This window comes from Oncorhynchus tshawytscha, linkage group LG17 (genome assembly GCF_018296145.1).
Source record: "Oncorhynchus tshawytscha isolate Ot180627B linkage group LG17, Otsh_v2.0, whole genome shotgun sequence".
In the NCBI taxonomy this organism is placed as follows: domain Eukaryota; kingdom Metazoa; phylum Chordata; class Actinopteri; order Salmoniformes; family Salmonidae; genus Oncorhynchus; species Oncorhynchus tshawytscha.
This window is the reverse complement of record NC_056445.1, coordinates 7,695,640-7,710,061: the sequence shown is the minus strand read 5'-3', so window position 1 is coordinate 7,710,061 and position 14,422 is coordinate 7,695,640. Positions and strand designations below refer to the sequence as shown.

Here is a 14,422-nt window from a genome sequence, read left to right as displayed (position 1 = left end):
CCACAATCAAACCTTTATGTCGACGATTAAAACATGCATTATTTCTAACTTCATCCGATATTGCTCTTTGATTGATTGGTGGGCATGGGGCGGGGCTATTCTATGTTGGTTGGAAACCATCGTGTGACCTTGTTAAAGGAAGTCTTAACATATTAAAACAGAAGTAAATCTACATTATTCACTGTTTTACATTGATTTGTCTTCTGTAGCGTGTCTGTTCCTCTTTAGGCATATCGTCAATGGCTAGATTGACTATTGGCCTTAAATTGGACTTTGACTAGCACATCAAAACAAGCAAGCTTACTTATTGTACTCAATTTACAAATACTCTTAAAACAAAAGCTTGTGCATAATGATTCTAGAAGTAGCTTCCATGTTCCTCTATGTTCTGTGCTCTATACACAGTGTGTGTGTGCTGACTGTGTTCCTCCGTCTGTCCGTCAGATCTTTGAGCGTATCCTGTTCATCTGGGCGATCCGCCACCCGGCCAGCGGCTACGTGCAGGGCATCAACGACCTCGTCACGCCTTTCTTCGTTGTCTACGTCTTTGAGTACACCAGTGAGTCCCTCGTCCTCCCTCTTCGTCCACCCTCCTCTTCCTCTGTCCTCTTCTTACTCCCTCCTCTCTTCCCTTGCTGAAGGGAAGAGCCAAAGCCAAAGACTAGATAATGTGTTTGTAGGTTGGTGAGTCCCCCTCTCCCAGCCGCTTCTCTCATTTAAGGGAAAAAAATATTTTTTTTGCTTCCATTGCTGGAATAGATAGCCGAAGACTAGATAGTAGCATATGCGTTTGAATTCAAGTGCACCAGTCCCTCCGCTTCCCTCACTCAAGGGAATAGCCGTGAAGAGATACTAGTTTAAATGTTTTAATAAGCTCTCCTCTCACAATAGAGCTTGCTTGGATCCCTGCTGTGTGAGTTAATGTGGTGTACATTATTTGTTATGAATGTTTCATTACATTGAGGACTTAATGTTCTCTTGTGTTGTGTAAACTGAACTGAGCCTCAAACATTGATATGCAGAGAGTAAAGCATCTCAAATGATGTGAGGGTGGGGTTAGGGGGGAGTGTTTGTTCCTAGATGATGAATAAATGGCTGCTCTGCCACTCCAGGGGGTGCTCTAAAGGCATGGTGAGAAGGTGGGTTGTGAACCCGGGGGATTGCAGTTGTTTGCTAACTGAAGCGTGAAACAGAAAATAGTTGTTTCTGTTGCTTTTGACTACCCTCTCTTTCCTTGTCCCTGTCTCTCTGTCTGTCTGTCAGATCCTCAGTCTCCTGGCCTGCTTTGCACTGTTTCTATGCATCTTCGTGTGCTGTCTGCTGATGAGCCTTGAAAGCTTACAAAGCCAACCAACCTTCAAACGTGCTCCGCCTGACACGTAACATGATGGTTTGATGTGCTGTCTGTTGTTTTTGTTTTTGAGGGAGCGGGTAAGAGATAGAAAGGGATATAGCGATTTTGGGGTGTTCATGCCGGAGAATGAGCAGGCTAATTACGCTTCTGTCTGAAGCTCTCTCTCTCTCGGTCGCTTTCTCCCTCACTCTCACACACACACTAACCTGTATACGCACACTCTCCCTCAGTTCAACTTTTGATGGTGCTGCGTCACAGCTAGCTGGCAGTAATTTATTATTACCCAGTATTCTACGGGGCAGAATGAGGGCTGACGTCGGAGTGAATGCACGTTAAATAAAGTTAGATTTGATCCATTTCAGTCATTTCAGTCATGCTGAGATGTTCACTCTCCATCACTTTGGGATGAAAAGGAAGAACTCTCCATCACTGAATAAAGAAGTCTGAGGGTTGGTGATTTCAGATTGAAAGCTGTTAGTTTAGGACATCTCTCTCTGAGGCAGATTCTCTTTGTGTGTGTGTGTGTGTGTGTGTGTGTGTGTGTGTGTTGTTGGACTTGGCTTTAATGTCTGGATCTTGTCAGAAAGCTCCACTGACTAGCTGGATCAGTCTGTCTTTAAAGGAAATGGATGGGTTCGTACACTCCTAATCACCTTTTTCCCCCTTCAGTAGCATTTCACAAGGTGTTAGTACAAACCCTTACGGGACATTACTGTTGTTGACGGCAATGCTGCTTTGTATTGTAGCTGATTCTCATTAAATGAGTATTGAGGAGGAGGATGAAAGGAGGTGTGTGTGTGTGTGTTTGCATGTGTACATGCGTGTGCATACATCTGTGTGTGTAGTTTTTCAGCAGCGTTTACAGTAGTAGCAGCCATAGCGTGAATCGTACTCACTGGATTGTGCTGGTTGAATCCCTGCGTGTTAAAGATGCATGATGACAGGGATGTAATAGAAGGGCCAGTAAGTCATGCTGTGTTGTGCCTGCTGCTGTTAGGTACCATGCATTATAGAGCTCGCCAGCTTGTAGTCCTAAAACCCGGATATGAGTTACCTCTGGTTCATTCAGCTGCTCCTGTGGGGAAAATGAATGGGGAAAGAATAGGGTTTTGGGATGAACACCGGAAATAATGGCAGGTAACTCAGGCTTACGAGATCTACGTTTTGTTCTATGAGATAATATCAGTCAGTTAACATGACCTTTATGAATTTTGAAGCCTTTTGTGCTCTATGAACTTTTTTTTAAATTATGTAAATGCTTCAAAATTCACAGAAGGTGACTTTTGCTGATGAAGATTCTCATAGAACAAAACGTATATAGATCTCCTAAGCCTGTGTTTGCCACAGACCTTATTCTCGCGATGTATCCAAAAACTCCATTAATTTGCCCAAAAAAAGATGCAATTGCTATTGCTCTCTATAGAATAACAGAAGGGGTTTTCCCCCTTTGCTACACACACACACACTTGTGCGCACACGTCTCTCAAAAGCGCTTGTTTGTTTGCGGTAGTCAGAAGGCCTAAATAATGTAGCTGTAGCATGTTGGCTATAGGTTAAGCAGTGTATTACAGTACACTACAAAAGCCTGTCACCCTGCCTGACCACTAGGGGCAGTGTTTAATCTACCTTCAGAAAGTATTCATATCCCTTGACTTAATCCACATTTGTGACTGACCGGCTTGATTCGGTCCAATGTAGCAACATTTTAAATTGTTTTTTTTATATTGGATAAAAGTAGAGACTAGAAAGTTGTAGAGCTAGAAAATTGTATATCATACACAACAGTTGAGGAACAATGGGGAAGTAATTCTGCTTTGACACTTTTGGTAACTCCACTTTTGAGAAAATGGCCCTTGAATTTTTTAGTACACCTACTGGATAGCTCTTTGTCTACACCCATTCAGCATCATTCACATCATCTTAAGCCTTAGCTCAACCCATCTTTTTAAGGATTCACATGCGAGGCCATGTGTTAAACAGAGTAAGGTCGTGTAGTCAACAACCAAATATTTCAAGAGTAAAAGTGATGTAGTAGCAAGAATCCACTTTATCTAGTTCAATAGCTAACCCCAATCACCTCCAACTAGATTCAATGTTAGCCTGTACAGAATACAAAACTAGCTAGCTTTCTTTTCACTCGGTCAATTAGGTTAGTATTGTGGAGTAACTACAATGTTGATCCATCCTCAGTTTTCTCCTATCACAGCCATTCAATTCAGTAGCTGTTTTAAAATCACCATTGGCATCATGGTGAAATCCCTGTACGGTTTCCTTACTCTCTGGCAACTGAGTTAGGAAGAACGCCTGTGTTTTGTAGTGGGGTACAGAAACGGGGTAATCATTTAAAATCATGTTAAACACTATTATTGCAAACAGAGTGATTCCATCTAACTTGTGTTTTGTGCTGCTGCCATGCTGTGTTGCTACCATGCTGTGTTGTCATGTGTTGCTGCCATGCTCTGTTGTCTTAGGTCTAGTGTTGTGGTGTCTCTCTTGTTGTGATATGTTTTGTCCTATATTTTTTATTTGTAAAAAAAAAAAAAAAATTTTTGACCCCATCCCCGCAGGATGTCTTTTGGTAGGCTGTCATTGTAAATAATTTGAGAACAAATTCTTATGTGACTAGTTAAGCACATTTTTACCCCTGAACTTATTTATGTTTACCATAACAAAGGGGTTGAATACTTATTGACAAAAGACATTTCAGCTTTTGAATGATTTGTAAAAAATATTGAAAAACATAATTCCACTTTGACAAAATAATTGAATTCAGGCTGTAACACAAGAAAATGTGGAAGAAGTTGAGGGGTGTCAATAATTTCTGGAGGCACTGTAACACCATAAAGAGCTGTAAAAGATGTGAGGAAGTTGATTGACATGCTGTGTGAAATGTGAATCACAGTTTCCTCTGTCAGGGAAATAATTAAAATGTTCACCTGCACTGGGTGCTTTTCTCTCTCATCAACACCATCTAAATACATCTATTAGACAGGATCAAGGCTGCCATACCATCTGCGTCTTCTCGTATTGCCTTTGCTCTGTAGCAACGCTAAGCTATCGCTTTTTATGTCTCTATTTTTGTTCCTTTGTTGCTGCTTGTTTTCAAACAAATGTCCTTCCTTTGATGATGCAAGAACTAAGATGTTGTGCTTCATGCTGGAACCAGTGGGTTGCTCACACCAAGCCCCACCCACTGTCACTCAACCAGGCAGTACCTCGCACTCAAGATTCACTCTGCACTGAACAACATTTTTCAAACAGGAACGACACTGCTTTCCTCCTTGCGTCTTAATATAAATCCACATTTTGTATATTCTACTATTATTTGTTCAACAGTAATAGCCTATGCATTATGTCGATTCCAGCTGTGAAAGTATCTGCCCATCCCTGTGTCGCTGTCGGTTGCCAATTCTCTCCATTATGCGTACGGAGGAGGGAAAGATGGATTCTGAGAAGCACAAGCACATTACCATTGCTCAAAATGCTTTTGAGAGAAAAATAGTTTAAAAAAAAAAAGTAACTACTGTCTAGTTACAGAGGGGATAGTCATATATCATTTCTCAATATTGAGTTCATGGCACCACTTTGCAGCCGGTGTAGGCTGTAATTAGTTTGGTGCGGTGTACTCCATTTGCAGTGACGAACGAGGCCTACATCAAGTAGCCTATAGGCCTAGCTCTGGAAAGTTTTTGTAGGACGCTAGCCTACATTTTAGATGAATCAATTAGCCTACATGGCAATCTAGCAACAATATCATATTTAGAGTTAGCAATCTAGATAAGCGTTTTGAGTTCCCACTTTCTTCAGTTCGTAAGTAATATTGCCTATCGGCCAATATGCACAAATATGTTGGCAAATGCTTTGAAGAGCGCTGCCTCTAATTTAAAGTAACTCTCCATTTAAACAAAACATCTTATTTGTTGTTATCGAGCAAAATAGTTATTACTGTTTGTCTATATCTCCCATAGGTCTCTTATCGCCCAGGTCTAGTATGGGTCCTCTATTGGATTGGCTGAAGTTGTTTAGGAGAGGACTGGTGAGCGCTGGGAGTCTTCTTCTGTTTGTCAGTGTGGACGCTGGGGAGAGAGGCTCCGTGCTGTCAGGAGGAAGCTACACGCGTTTCCTGGTAGTACTGCTGAGCTTTATACAGGAGCAGTCGGGATGTCAGTACAAAGTGAATGGAATACGATAATATAACTTGTGTGAGTGAGTGTAAGGGTCTGGTCAGGAGTCATTAAGGGGGCTGCAGCAGGCAAGAACTCCATGGTGGTGTCACGGCCAAGGAGTTATGCCAAGAAGTCATGGCGGAGAGGTGAGGGACATTCCATGTAATAATGGAGGAATGAGGTGGGCATTCAGTCCTGTCTGTCCAAGAGCTCTCAACTAAGTCCTGCCTGCTGGTCCTGGCACTGAGGGGTCAAGAGGGGAAAGGGTGGGACAGTGAGTGACCGAGAGAGGGGCAGAGGCAGGGATTAGAAGAGAGGCTGAGAGAGGGACAGAGAAGGGAAGAACAGGGAAGCAAGGAGCTCAGAGGGAGAAATCCCCCTTATTCGGATCCTCATTAGCTGTTGAAGAAGCAGAAGCTATTCTTCCTGGGGTGAAGTGACTCAGAAGTGATTCTCTCATCTGTTTAAAATTATTATTATTTTTTTTAAACTTTGACTTTTTCTCTACTTATATATTTGCTACCATGATTCAGGATAATTGTGAATAATGATGAGTGAAAGTATCTCCCCCCCCCAAAAAATGCTAACTTCCCTTATTGTGATGGTGAGAGGTTAGCATGTCTTGGGGGTATGGTATTTGTGCATCTGTAACATTCTCAACTCATCATTATTCAGGATTCATTCAGGATTATCCGTAATTAGAGATGTTACTCCTAAATGACACATTTACCATTCATTTCTATTGGGCACAAAATATTCTGGAACAGAACCAAAACAAAGAGCAAATGCATCCAACAAATGTGTAGAGTCACAAGCTTGATGTAGTCAATGCTTTGAATATGGGACCAAATACTTCACTTTTTAGTGCTTTAATACACGTGAGTTTGTCCCAATACATTTAGTCCCATAAAATGGGTGGACTATGTACAAAAAAGTGGTGTAATCTCTTAACGTGTCACCCGATATTGATGAAAATACCCTCAAATGAAAATTGACAGTCTGCACTTCCATCTCATAGTCATGGTATCATTTGGAAATCCAAAGAGCTGGAGTACAGAGCCAAAACAACAAAAATGTGTCACTGTTCCAATACTTTTGGAGCTCCACGGTCTTAAGTGAACCAGGTCTCCATATGTCCACTTAAATCAAATCAAATGTTATTGGTCACATCCACATATTTAACAGGTTTTATTGCGGGTGTAGAAAAATGCTTGTGTGCACTTAAGAAATAGAAAATGGTACATTTTGACAGTACTGGCAATTCAGAATAATAAACCAGACATATTATAGCCTAGCTCTGACGGCGTCTCCACTGTCAGCCGATGCATAGATATGAAGGTTGGTTTTAATAATGGCAACAGAACACTGCGAAAGAAGACCAATTAAGCGAAGAGAGTCAACCTGCTCTGTTAGCAGTGCTATCCTAGCAAGGTGTTTAGCGTGGCTGGTTGGTGTACGGTCTGAGACCTTGCTGACACTGAGCGTCTCTGACAGATGCTCTAAACAGAGCTAATGTTAACGGCGCTGAAACAATTTGCCCATTTAGATGCCCTATGAATATGGAGTTAGTGTCTGTGATCAAGTATGGGGCACTATAACTACAGGCACAAAGAGGAGAGAGAAGGACCCCTGCTGTATCTGGGACCCCCCCACTTGTTATTTTATCCTTGTGTAAATATAAAATGTATTTCCATTCAAAATCCTATTTTCCTTAAACTTAACCCCTAAATCTTACCCCTAAACTTAAAATACCTTTTGTCCTCATGGGGATGTGTGAAATGTCCTCACGAGGGAGAATGTTCTGTGTTTTTACTACCTACCCTTGTGGGGTCATTTGGGTATTTCAGGACCCCTTGAGGATAGAAGAACAAGACAATGAGCGTACACACACACAGCGGGAAGGGGATTTCAGGCAGAAGGAGGAGCAGTCAGGGAAAAAGCATGTTGAGGAATACAGTCAGCCTAAATGATAAACCATGTAGTCGAGAGAGGAATTACACATCAGATTGAGCTTCAGCGACAGCACTGTTGGACTACTCCAAGCAAACTAGAGATGATGCCTTCCTACTAAGCAGCGGTGATTTGAAGTCCACATGCTTTGATTGTGAGTAGGCCTATGTTCTGTGTTTACACCGTGTGACTTCTAACTGGAGACTTTTGATGTAATGAATCAGTCGCGTTAATTCCACTCTGTTTTACTCTTCTCTCCAGCAGTCTTTTAGCTTTAACCAGCTACTTTGTCAGCCTCTACTAGGCTGGTTGAGTTTCTCCATGTGTAAGTGGTCTGTATTGACTGTGTGAGGAACATGTCTACTGTCTGTTGTTCAGTCTAGTCTGGCTGTGGGTTGAGTTTAATGTCAGTGGGGTGTGTTGGTTCTCTGTCGTGCTGATTGAGCGGCGGGCCAGTGGTCTGCTCCCTTTGTGGATTGAGTGGGGGATCAGTGGTCTGTGCTGTCTGTGGATTGAATGGGGGATCAGTGGGTTGTGTCTGTGGATTGAACGGGGGATCAGTGGGTTGTGGGTTGTCTGCGCTGTCTGTGGATTGAATGGGGGATCAGTGGGTTGTGTCTGGATTGAACGGGGATCAGTGGGTTGTGGGTTGTCTGCGCTGTCTGTGGATTGAACGGGGGATCAGTGGGTTGTGGGTTGTCTGCGCTGTCTGGATTGAACGGGGGATCAGTGGGTTGTGGGTTGTCTGCGCTGTCTGTGGATTGAACGGGGATCAGTGGGTTGTGGGTTGTCTGCGCTGTCTGTGGATTGAACGGGGGATCAGTGGGGTGTCTTGCGCTGTCTGTGGATTGAGCGGCGGGCCAGTGGTCTGCTCCCTCTGTGGATTGAGCGGCGGGCCAGTGGTCTGTGTCTGCGCTGTCTGTGGATTGAGCGGCGGGCCAGTGGTCTGTGTCTGCGCTGTCTGTGGATTGAGCGGGGGCCAGTGGTCTGCTCCCTCTGTGGATTGAGCGGGGATCAGTGGTCTGCTCCCTCTGTGGCTTGAGCGGGGATCAGTGGTCTGCTCCCTCTGTGGCTTGAGCGGGGATCAGTGGTCTGCTCCTCTGTGGCTTGAGCGGGGGGATCAGTGGTCTGCTCCCTCTGTGGCTTGAGCGGGGATCAGTGGTCTGCTCCCTCTGTGGCTTGAGCGGGGATCAGTGGTCTGCTCCCTCTGTGGCTTGAGCGGGGGATCAGTGGTCTGCTCCCTCTGTGGCTTGAGCGGGGATCAGTGGTCTGCTCCGTCTGTGGCTTGAGCAGGGGATCAGTGGTCTGCTCCGTCTGTGGGTTGAGGGATCAGTGGTCTGCTCTGTGTGGGTTGAGCGGGGATCAGTGGTCTGCTCTGTGTGGGTTGAGCGGGGATCAGTGGTCTGCTCTGTGTGGGTTGAGCGGGGGATCAGTGGTCTGCTCCCTCTGTAGGTTGAGCGGGGGATCAGTGGTCTGCTCCCTCTGTAGGTTGAGCGGGGGATCAGTGGTCTGCTCCCTCTGTAGATTGAGCGGGGATCAGTGGTCTGCTCTGTGGGTTGAGCGGGGGATCAGTGGTCTGCTCTGTGGGTTGAGCGGGGATCAGTGGTCTGCTCCGTCTGTAGGTTGAGCGGGGATCAGTGGTCTGCTCCCTCTGAAGGTTGAGCGGGGGATCAGTGGTCTGCTCTCTCTGTAGGTTGAGAGGGGGATCAGTGGGTTGTGTCTGTGGGTTGAGCGGGGATCAGTGGTCTGCGCTGTCTGTGGGTTGAGCGGGGATCAGTGGTCTGCTCCCCTCTGTAGGTTGAGCGGGGGATCAGTGGTCTGCTCCCTCTGTAGGTTGAGCGGGGGATCAGTGGTCTGCGCTGTCTGTAGTTTGAGTGGGGGATCAGTGGTCTGCTCCCTCTGTGGATTGAGCGGGGGATCAGTGGTCTGCTCTGTCTGTGGTTAGAGCGGGGGATCAGTGGTCTGTGTCTGCTCTGTCTGTAGATTGAGCGGGGGATCAGTGGGGTATGTCTTGTTGCTGAGTAGTTAATGAGTATCGGTTTGTTCACCGTCTCCCATCGCCAGGCGCTGATTAACATTCTTTATTTGCTCTAACGAGTCATTAAGTAATTACCTCGGCACGACCACTGGCATTCACTGGAGGTTTTTCCCTCTTTCCTCCTCTCCTCTCTCCCATCCCCATCTTCTATCGTTCTCTGGTGGAGTTCCTCATCATTCACCCACGTTTGTGTCTAGTAGACTGATGTGGAAGGCAGGGAACATTGCAGACACATCGTACTTATTGGCAGTAGTAAAGAAATGTGCATCTGAAGTAGGCCTTGCAATTAGAAAGTAGACTCAAACTTTAGTTTTGTTTTTGCCTCTCTTGCTCTGTTTTTTTAAATGATGGAAATTTGGAATCTGTTTTGCCCTGAGCCACTTTTTTTCCAACTTCTATATTTATTATACAGTACTCATATTTCTAGTTTATTTCCATGTAAATAATTGTTCTGAAATGCAATACACAGTATCATCCTAAGCACAGAATAGTTAATATCACGCCTTGAAATATTTTCTTCTATAAGATGGAGAAGCTGACTCATTTTTCAAATGGGCAGGATCAGAAACACCAGATCTGATTTGAGACTTTCTCCACACATCTTCTCATCATTCCTTATTCCATAAAATGCTCTGGAGCCGAGAATGATTCTGAAAAAACGCCTTGTCAAGAAGTAATACGTTCACCATTAATAATATTCACAGTTATTTAATATTTTGGGATTAAATTAATTCCTCTACTATAAAAAGGCATAAATTGGATTTCGGCGCAGATTTCTCACCTTGAAAAATTGCTCCTTTATCATTTTGTCACCCCGCTGAAATCCGATGCACTTGACCTGATGCAATTGAGATTGCCTTTTTTTTTAAAGAGAGACACTGTGCCATGCCACTTCATGAGTTGTTGCATCTTCCACTCTTTCCATGTCAATTTATTGGCGTCAGCTTTAATTCAGTGTGGCTACTTCACATTTATCAATTTGTCAATTAACATTCCACTCGGCCTCGTAGACCCAGGCTGTGTCTCAAATGGCGCCCAGTTCTCTATATAGTGCATTACTTTTGACTGGGCCCCATAGGGCTCTGGTCAGAAGTAGTGCACTATGTAGGGAATAGGGCGCCATTTGGGACGTAGGGCGTAATGTCTCCCATTAACTCTACTTCTAATGATTTCAGTGAGACTGCAGATTAATTTCTTAATGGATTGATCTTCTGTATTTCACACACTAGAAATGTTCCCCCTTTTCCTCTTCTCACCCCCTTTTCTCCATTAGTGGCAGCTCATCTAGACTGATGATGGTCTGTCCATCTCTGTCTGCAATAACAGGTTAAGTCAGTGGGGGATAGTGTGTGTGTGTTCTGTTACGTTGTAAGTTTTGTCACGTGCAGTACAGTGAAATGTCTTTCTTGCAAGCTCTTTCCCAACAATTTAGTAATCAAGTAAGCAGTAAGATGTTCTCATTGTGTGTAGACTATAGTAGTGTTGACTGAAGAGCCTTCCCAGACAGCCTAGTTCTCCCCACATTAGAGGTCTACACGGGCCCCATTCTGAAATGGACCTGGGGCTTTCCCACCCGGACCCGTTTTCATAAATACATTTTTAAAACATAGAGACACGTTCCGAATGGACCCGTGGACAACTAGACCCGTTCAATAAAGACCTGGTCGGATCCAGACCCAATCCGAGTGAGGGAAGAAGAAGAAAAGCTTCCTAAGCTACTTTTTTAACCGGCGCAGATATAGCGTGAGAGGAGGGAGAGAGAGGTGCTGCTCTAGCAGGCGGAGGGATTGGGCATACTGTGATCAAGTGACACGGGGAACAGGGAGCGAGAGACTAGAGACACCAACCAACCATCCAAGCAGACTTGTGCTATGTTAGACCAACAGCTGCCATATAGCTAGATTATTGATCATCAAATATGATTACGTAGTAACTGTCTTGACTGCATCAGACCGGGCCAAGCTAGTTAAGATAGCTGCTGCCTCGATTAGCCTAGCTAGCTCTCTCTCATCCTACAGTTACAAATTACAGCAACTCCATTCAGAATATTAAGTAGCCGCCTACCTGTTGGCTCTTGGTCGTTGTAGCCAATCCTTCTCCTTTAACTTATTCCGTCCTTTTAATTCCATCTTCCATTGATTTGATGTCTCCAAAATGTTGCTACACACGAGGCTCTATGACTGTAGCCTATTGCTGCTTTGTTGACTTATGATTGGCCAAGAACAACCGCCACTCGTGAACAGCAAGAGCAGCAGCATAAATAATATAATTTCTCTCCCTCTACTGCAGCGGTCGAGTTCGGCTTTGTACGCATACCCAATACCCTTGACAATCATCTCTGAGATCCCTAGATACAGTCCTAGATCACTAGCCAAGCAACCAGCAGGCCACAGAGAGGACGGCAACAGCGTCTCTAATGGCACCCTATTCCCTACTGTATAATGTGCAGTACTTTTGACCAGTGCCAATTCAGATGCAGCCATCCGAACAGATCTGAAATGCAGCGCTGCTCTCCTCTGCTCTGCTGCTGTACCATCGCCATGGTTACGTGATTGCGGAGCAAGCCTTGGACGTTGGTAGGTGAACCGTACCGCCGGGCTGGTTGGGTGGAGAGGAGAGGCAGCTGTGTGTGTTCGACTGACTGTGTGGGCTGGGCTGGCGCGAGTCTGGTCGAGTCAAGTGCAAAAGCCTATGGCAGCAGACAGTTATTTCGATCCTGTAGCTTGTCGTCCTCTGTCGGCTCTCATACGTTTGCTATTGGAGGACGAGACGCGCACGCACACACACACACACACACACACAGAGAGTGAAGATCTTTGTTCATTTACCTCCAAATATCTATTTCCATAAATCACGGATGGATTACCACCTCTTTCTCTCACACAGTATAATTACGCTCCCAGCATCACTTGTATCTCTGCTGGTGTTACTAAGACAACTTTGCCAAATTTGACTCCCTCATATTAATTATCCACTGTTTCAAATGCCTACCTCAGAGGAATCTGTGATAATCATTAACCAACACTAGGTTTCAGGATGTTGTCTTCTTAATTGGCTTGTGTTAGTCAGGTTGGGTTAATCTCAATGAGATGACTGATTTCTGTGGCTGGAGGCCACTCTTGGCTCTGTGCAGACTGTACAAGATGATATTGACACATCTAGACATACCATACAGGCTTTCACATACTCCAAAACCATCTCTCCACAATGTTCTCAGCCAAGGGAAGTTGTGAATGCTACACTTTTTGGGTGAAATGTATTGAGAAAAACAAATGTTTTTAGACGGACAATCTGTGTACTCAGCCTAGGCTGTAGATATAAACTCAGCAACAAAAAAAATAAACGTCCTCTCACTTTCAACAGCGTTTATTTTCAGCAAACTTAATGTGTAAATATTTGTATGAACATAAGATTCAACAACTGAGACATAAACTGAACAAGTTCCACAGACATGTGAATTACAGAAATTGAATGTGTCCCTGAACAAAGGGGGGGGGGATCAAAATCAAAAGTAACAGTCAGTATCTGGTGTGGCCACTAGCTGCATTAAGAACTGCAGTGCATCTCCTCCTCATGGACTGCTCCAGATTTGCCAGTTCTTGCTGTGAGATGTTACCCCACTCTTCCACCAAGGCACCTGCAAGTTCCTGGACATTTCTGGGGGGGAATGGCCCTAGCCCTCACCTTCCGATCCAACAGGTCCCAGACGTGCTCAATGGGATTGAGATCCGGGCTCTTCGCTGGCCATGGCAGAACACTGACATTCCTGTCTTACAGGAAATCACGCACAGAACGAGCAGTACAGCTGGTGGCATTGTCATGCTGAAGGGTTATGTCAGGATGAGCCTGCAGGAAGGGGACCACATGAGGGAGGAGGATGTCTTCCCTGTAACGCACAGCGTTGAGATTGCCTGCAATGACAACAAGCTCAGTCCGATAATGCTGTGACACACCGCCCCAGACCATGACGGACCCTCCACCTCCAAATCGATCCTGCTCCAGAGTACAGGCCTCGGTGTAACGCTCATTCCTTCGACGATAAACGCAAATCCGACCATCACCCCTGGTGAGACAAAACCGCGACTCGTCAGTGAAGAGCACTTTTTGCCAGTCCTGTCTGGTCCAGCGACGGTGGGTTTGTGCCCATATGGTTGACGTTGTTGTCAGTGCTGTCTAGGTGAGGACCTGCCTAACAACAGGCCTACAAGCCCTCAGGCTGAGAGGGGCTGGACTCCAGCAGACAGTCTGAGCACTGATGGAGGGATTGTGTGTCGGGAAGTTGTTGTTGCCATCCTGTACCTGTCCCTTAGGTGTGATGTTCCGATGTACTGAACCTGTGCTGGTGTTACACGTGGTCTGCCATTGCGAGGACTGCCACTGTCCTGTCTCCCTGTAGCGCTGTCTTAGGCGTCTCACAGTACGGACATTGAAATTTATTGCCCTGGCCACATCTGCAGTCCTCATGCCTCCTTGCAGCATGCCCAAGGCACGTTCACTCAGTTGAGCAGGGACCTGGGCATATTTATTTTTGTGTTTTTCAGAGTCTGTAGAAAGGCCTCTTTAGTGTCCTAAGTTTTCATAACTGTGACCTTAATTGCCTTCTGTCTGTAAGCTGTTAGTGTCTTAATGACTGTTCCGCAGGTGCATGTTCATTAATTGTTTAATGATGGGGAACAGTGTTTAAACCCTTTACAATGAAGATACGTGAAGTGTATTTGTATTTTTCAAATCATCTTTGAAAGACAGGGTCCTGAAAAAGGGCTGGTTTTTTGTTGTTGCTGGGTTTGTCATCCAAGTTGTCAGACAATTTTCTCAGTTTAGGTAAGCCGGATAAAGCCTCCTGCAGGCTGCCGTTAGCATCTAAATTATCCTTATAAGGTCTTCTGTGTGCAAGTGGGTCTTCCAAATGGACAA

The 14,422-nt window shown here is 45.0% G+C and overlaps 1 protein-coding gene and 1 long non-coding RNA gene across 6 annotated transcripts in view; one reads left to right on the top strand and one right to left on the bottom strand.

Moving 5' to 3' along the window:
• Positions 1-14,422, top strand: part of tbc1d22a (TBC1 domain family, member 22a) — a 212,999-nt gene that overhangs the window by 68,813 nt on the left and 129,764 nt on the right. For all 5 annotated transcript variants that reach the window (XR_006079204.1, XM_042300052.1, XM_042300053.1 and 2 more), the window contains one exon: positions 445-559. Coding sequence is in view for 4 of the 5 variants with exons in the window: in XM_042300052.1 (XP_042155986.1) it covers positions 445-559 (115 nt within the window). In the remaining variant the exon portion in view is untranslated. The remainder of the gene's footprint in view (positions 1-444; positions 560-14,422) is intronic.
• Positions 1-14,422, bottom strand: part of LOC112216773 — a 32,056-nt gene that overhangs the window by 3,339 nt on the left and 14,295 nt on the right. The window contains exon 2 of the long non-coding RNA XR_002948395.2: positions 2,251-2,429. This is a non-coding gene — a long non-coding RNA (uncharacterized LOC112216773). The remainder of the gene's footprint in view (positions 1-2,250; positions 2,430-14,422) is intronic.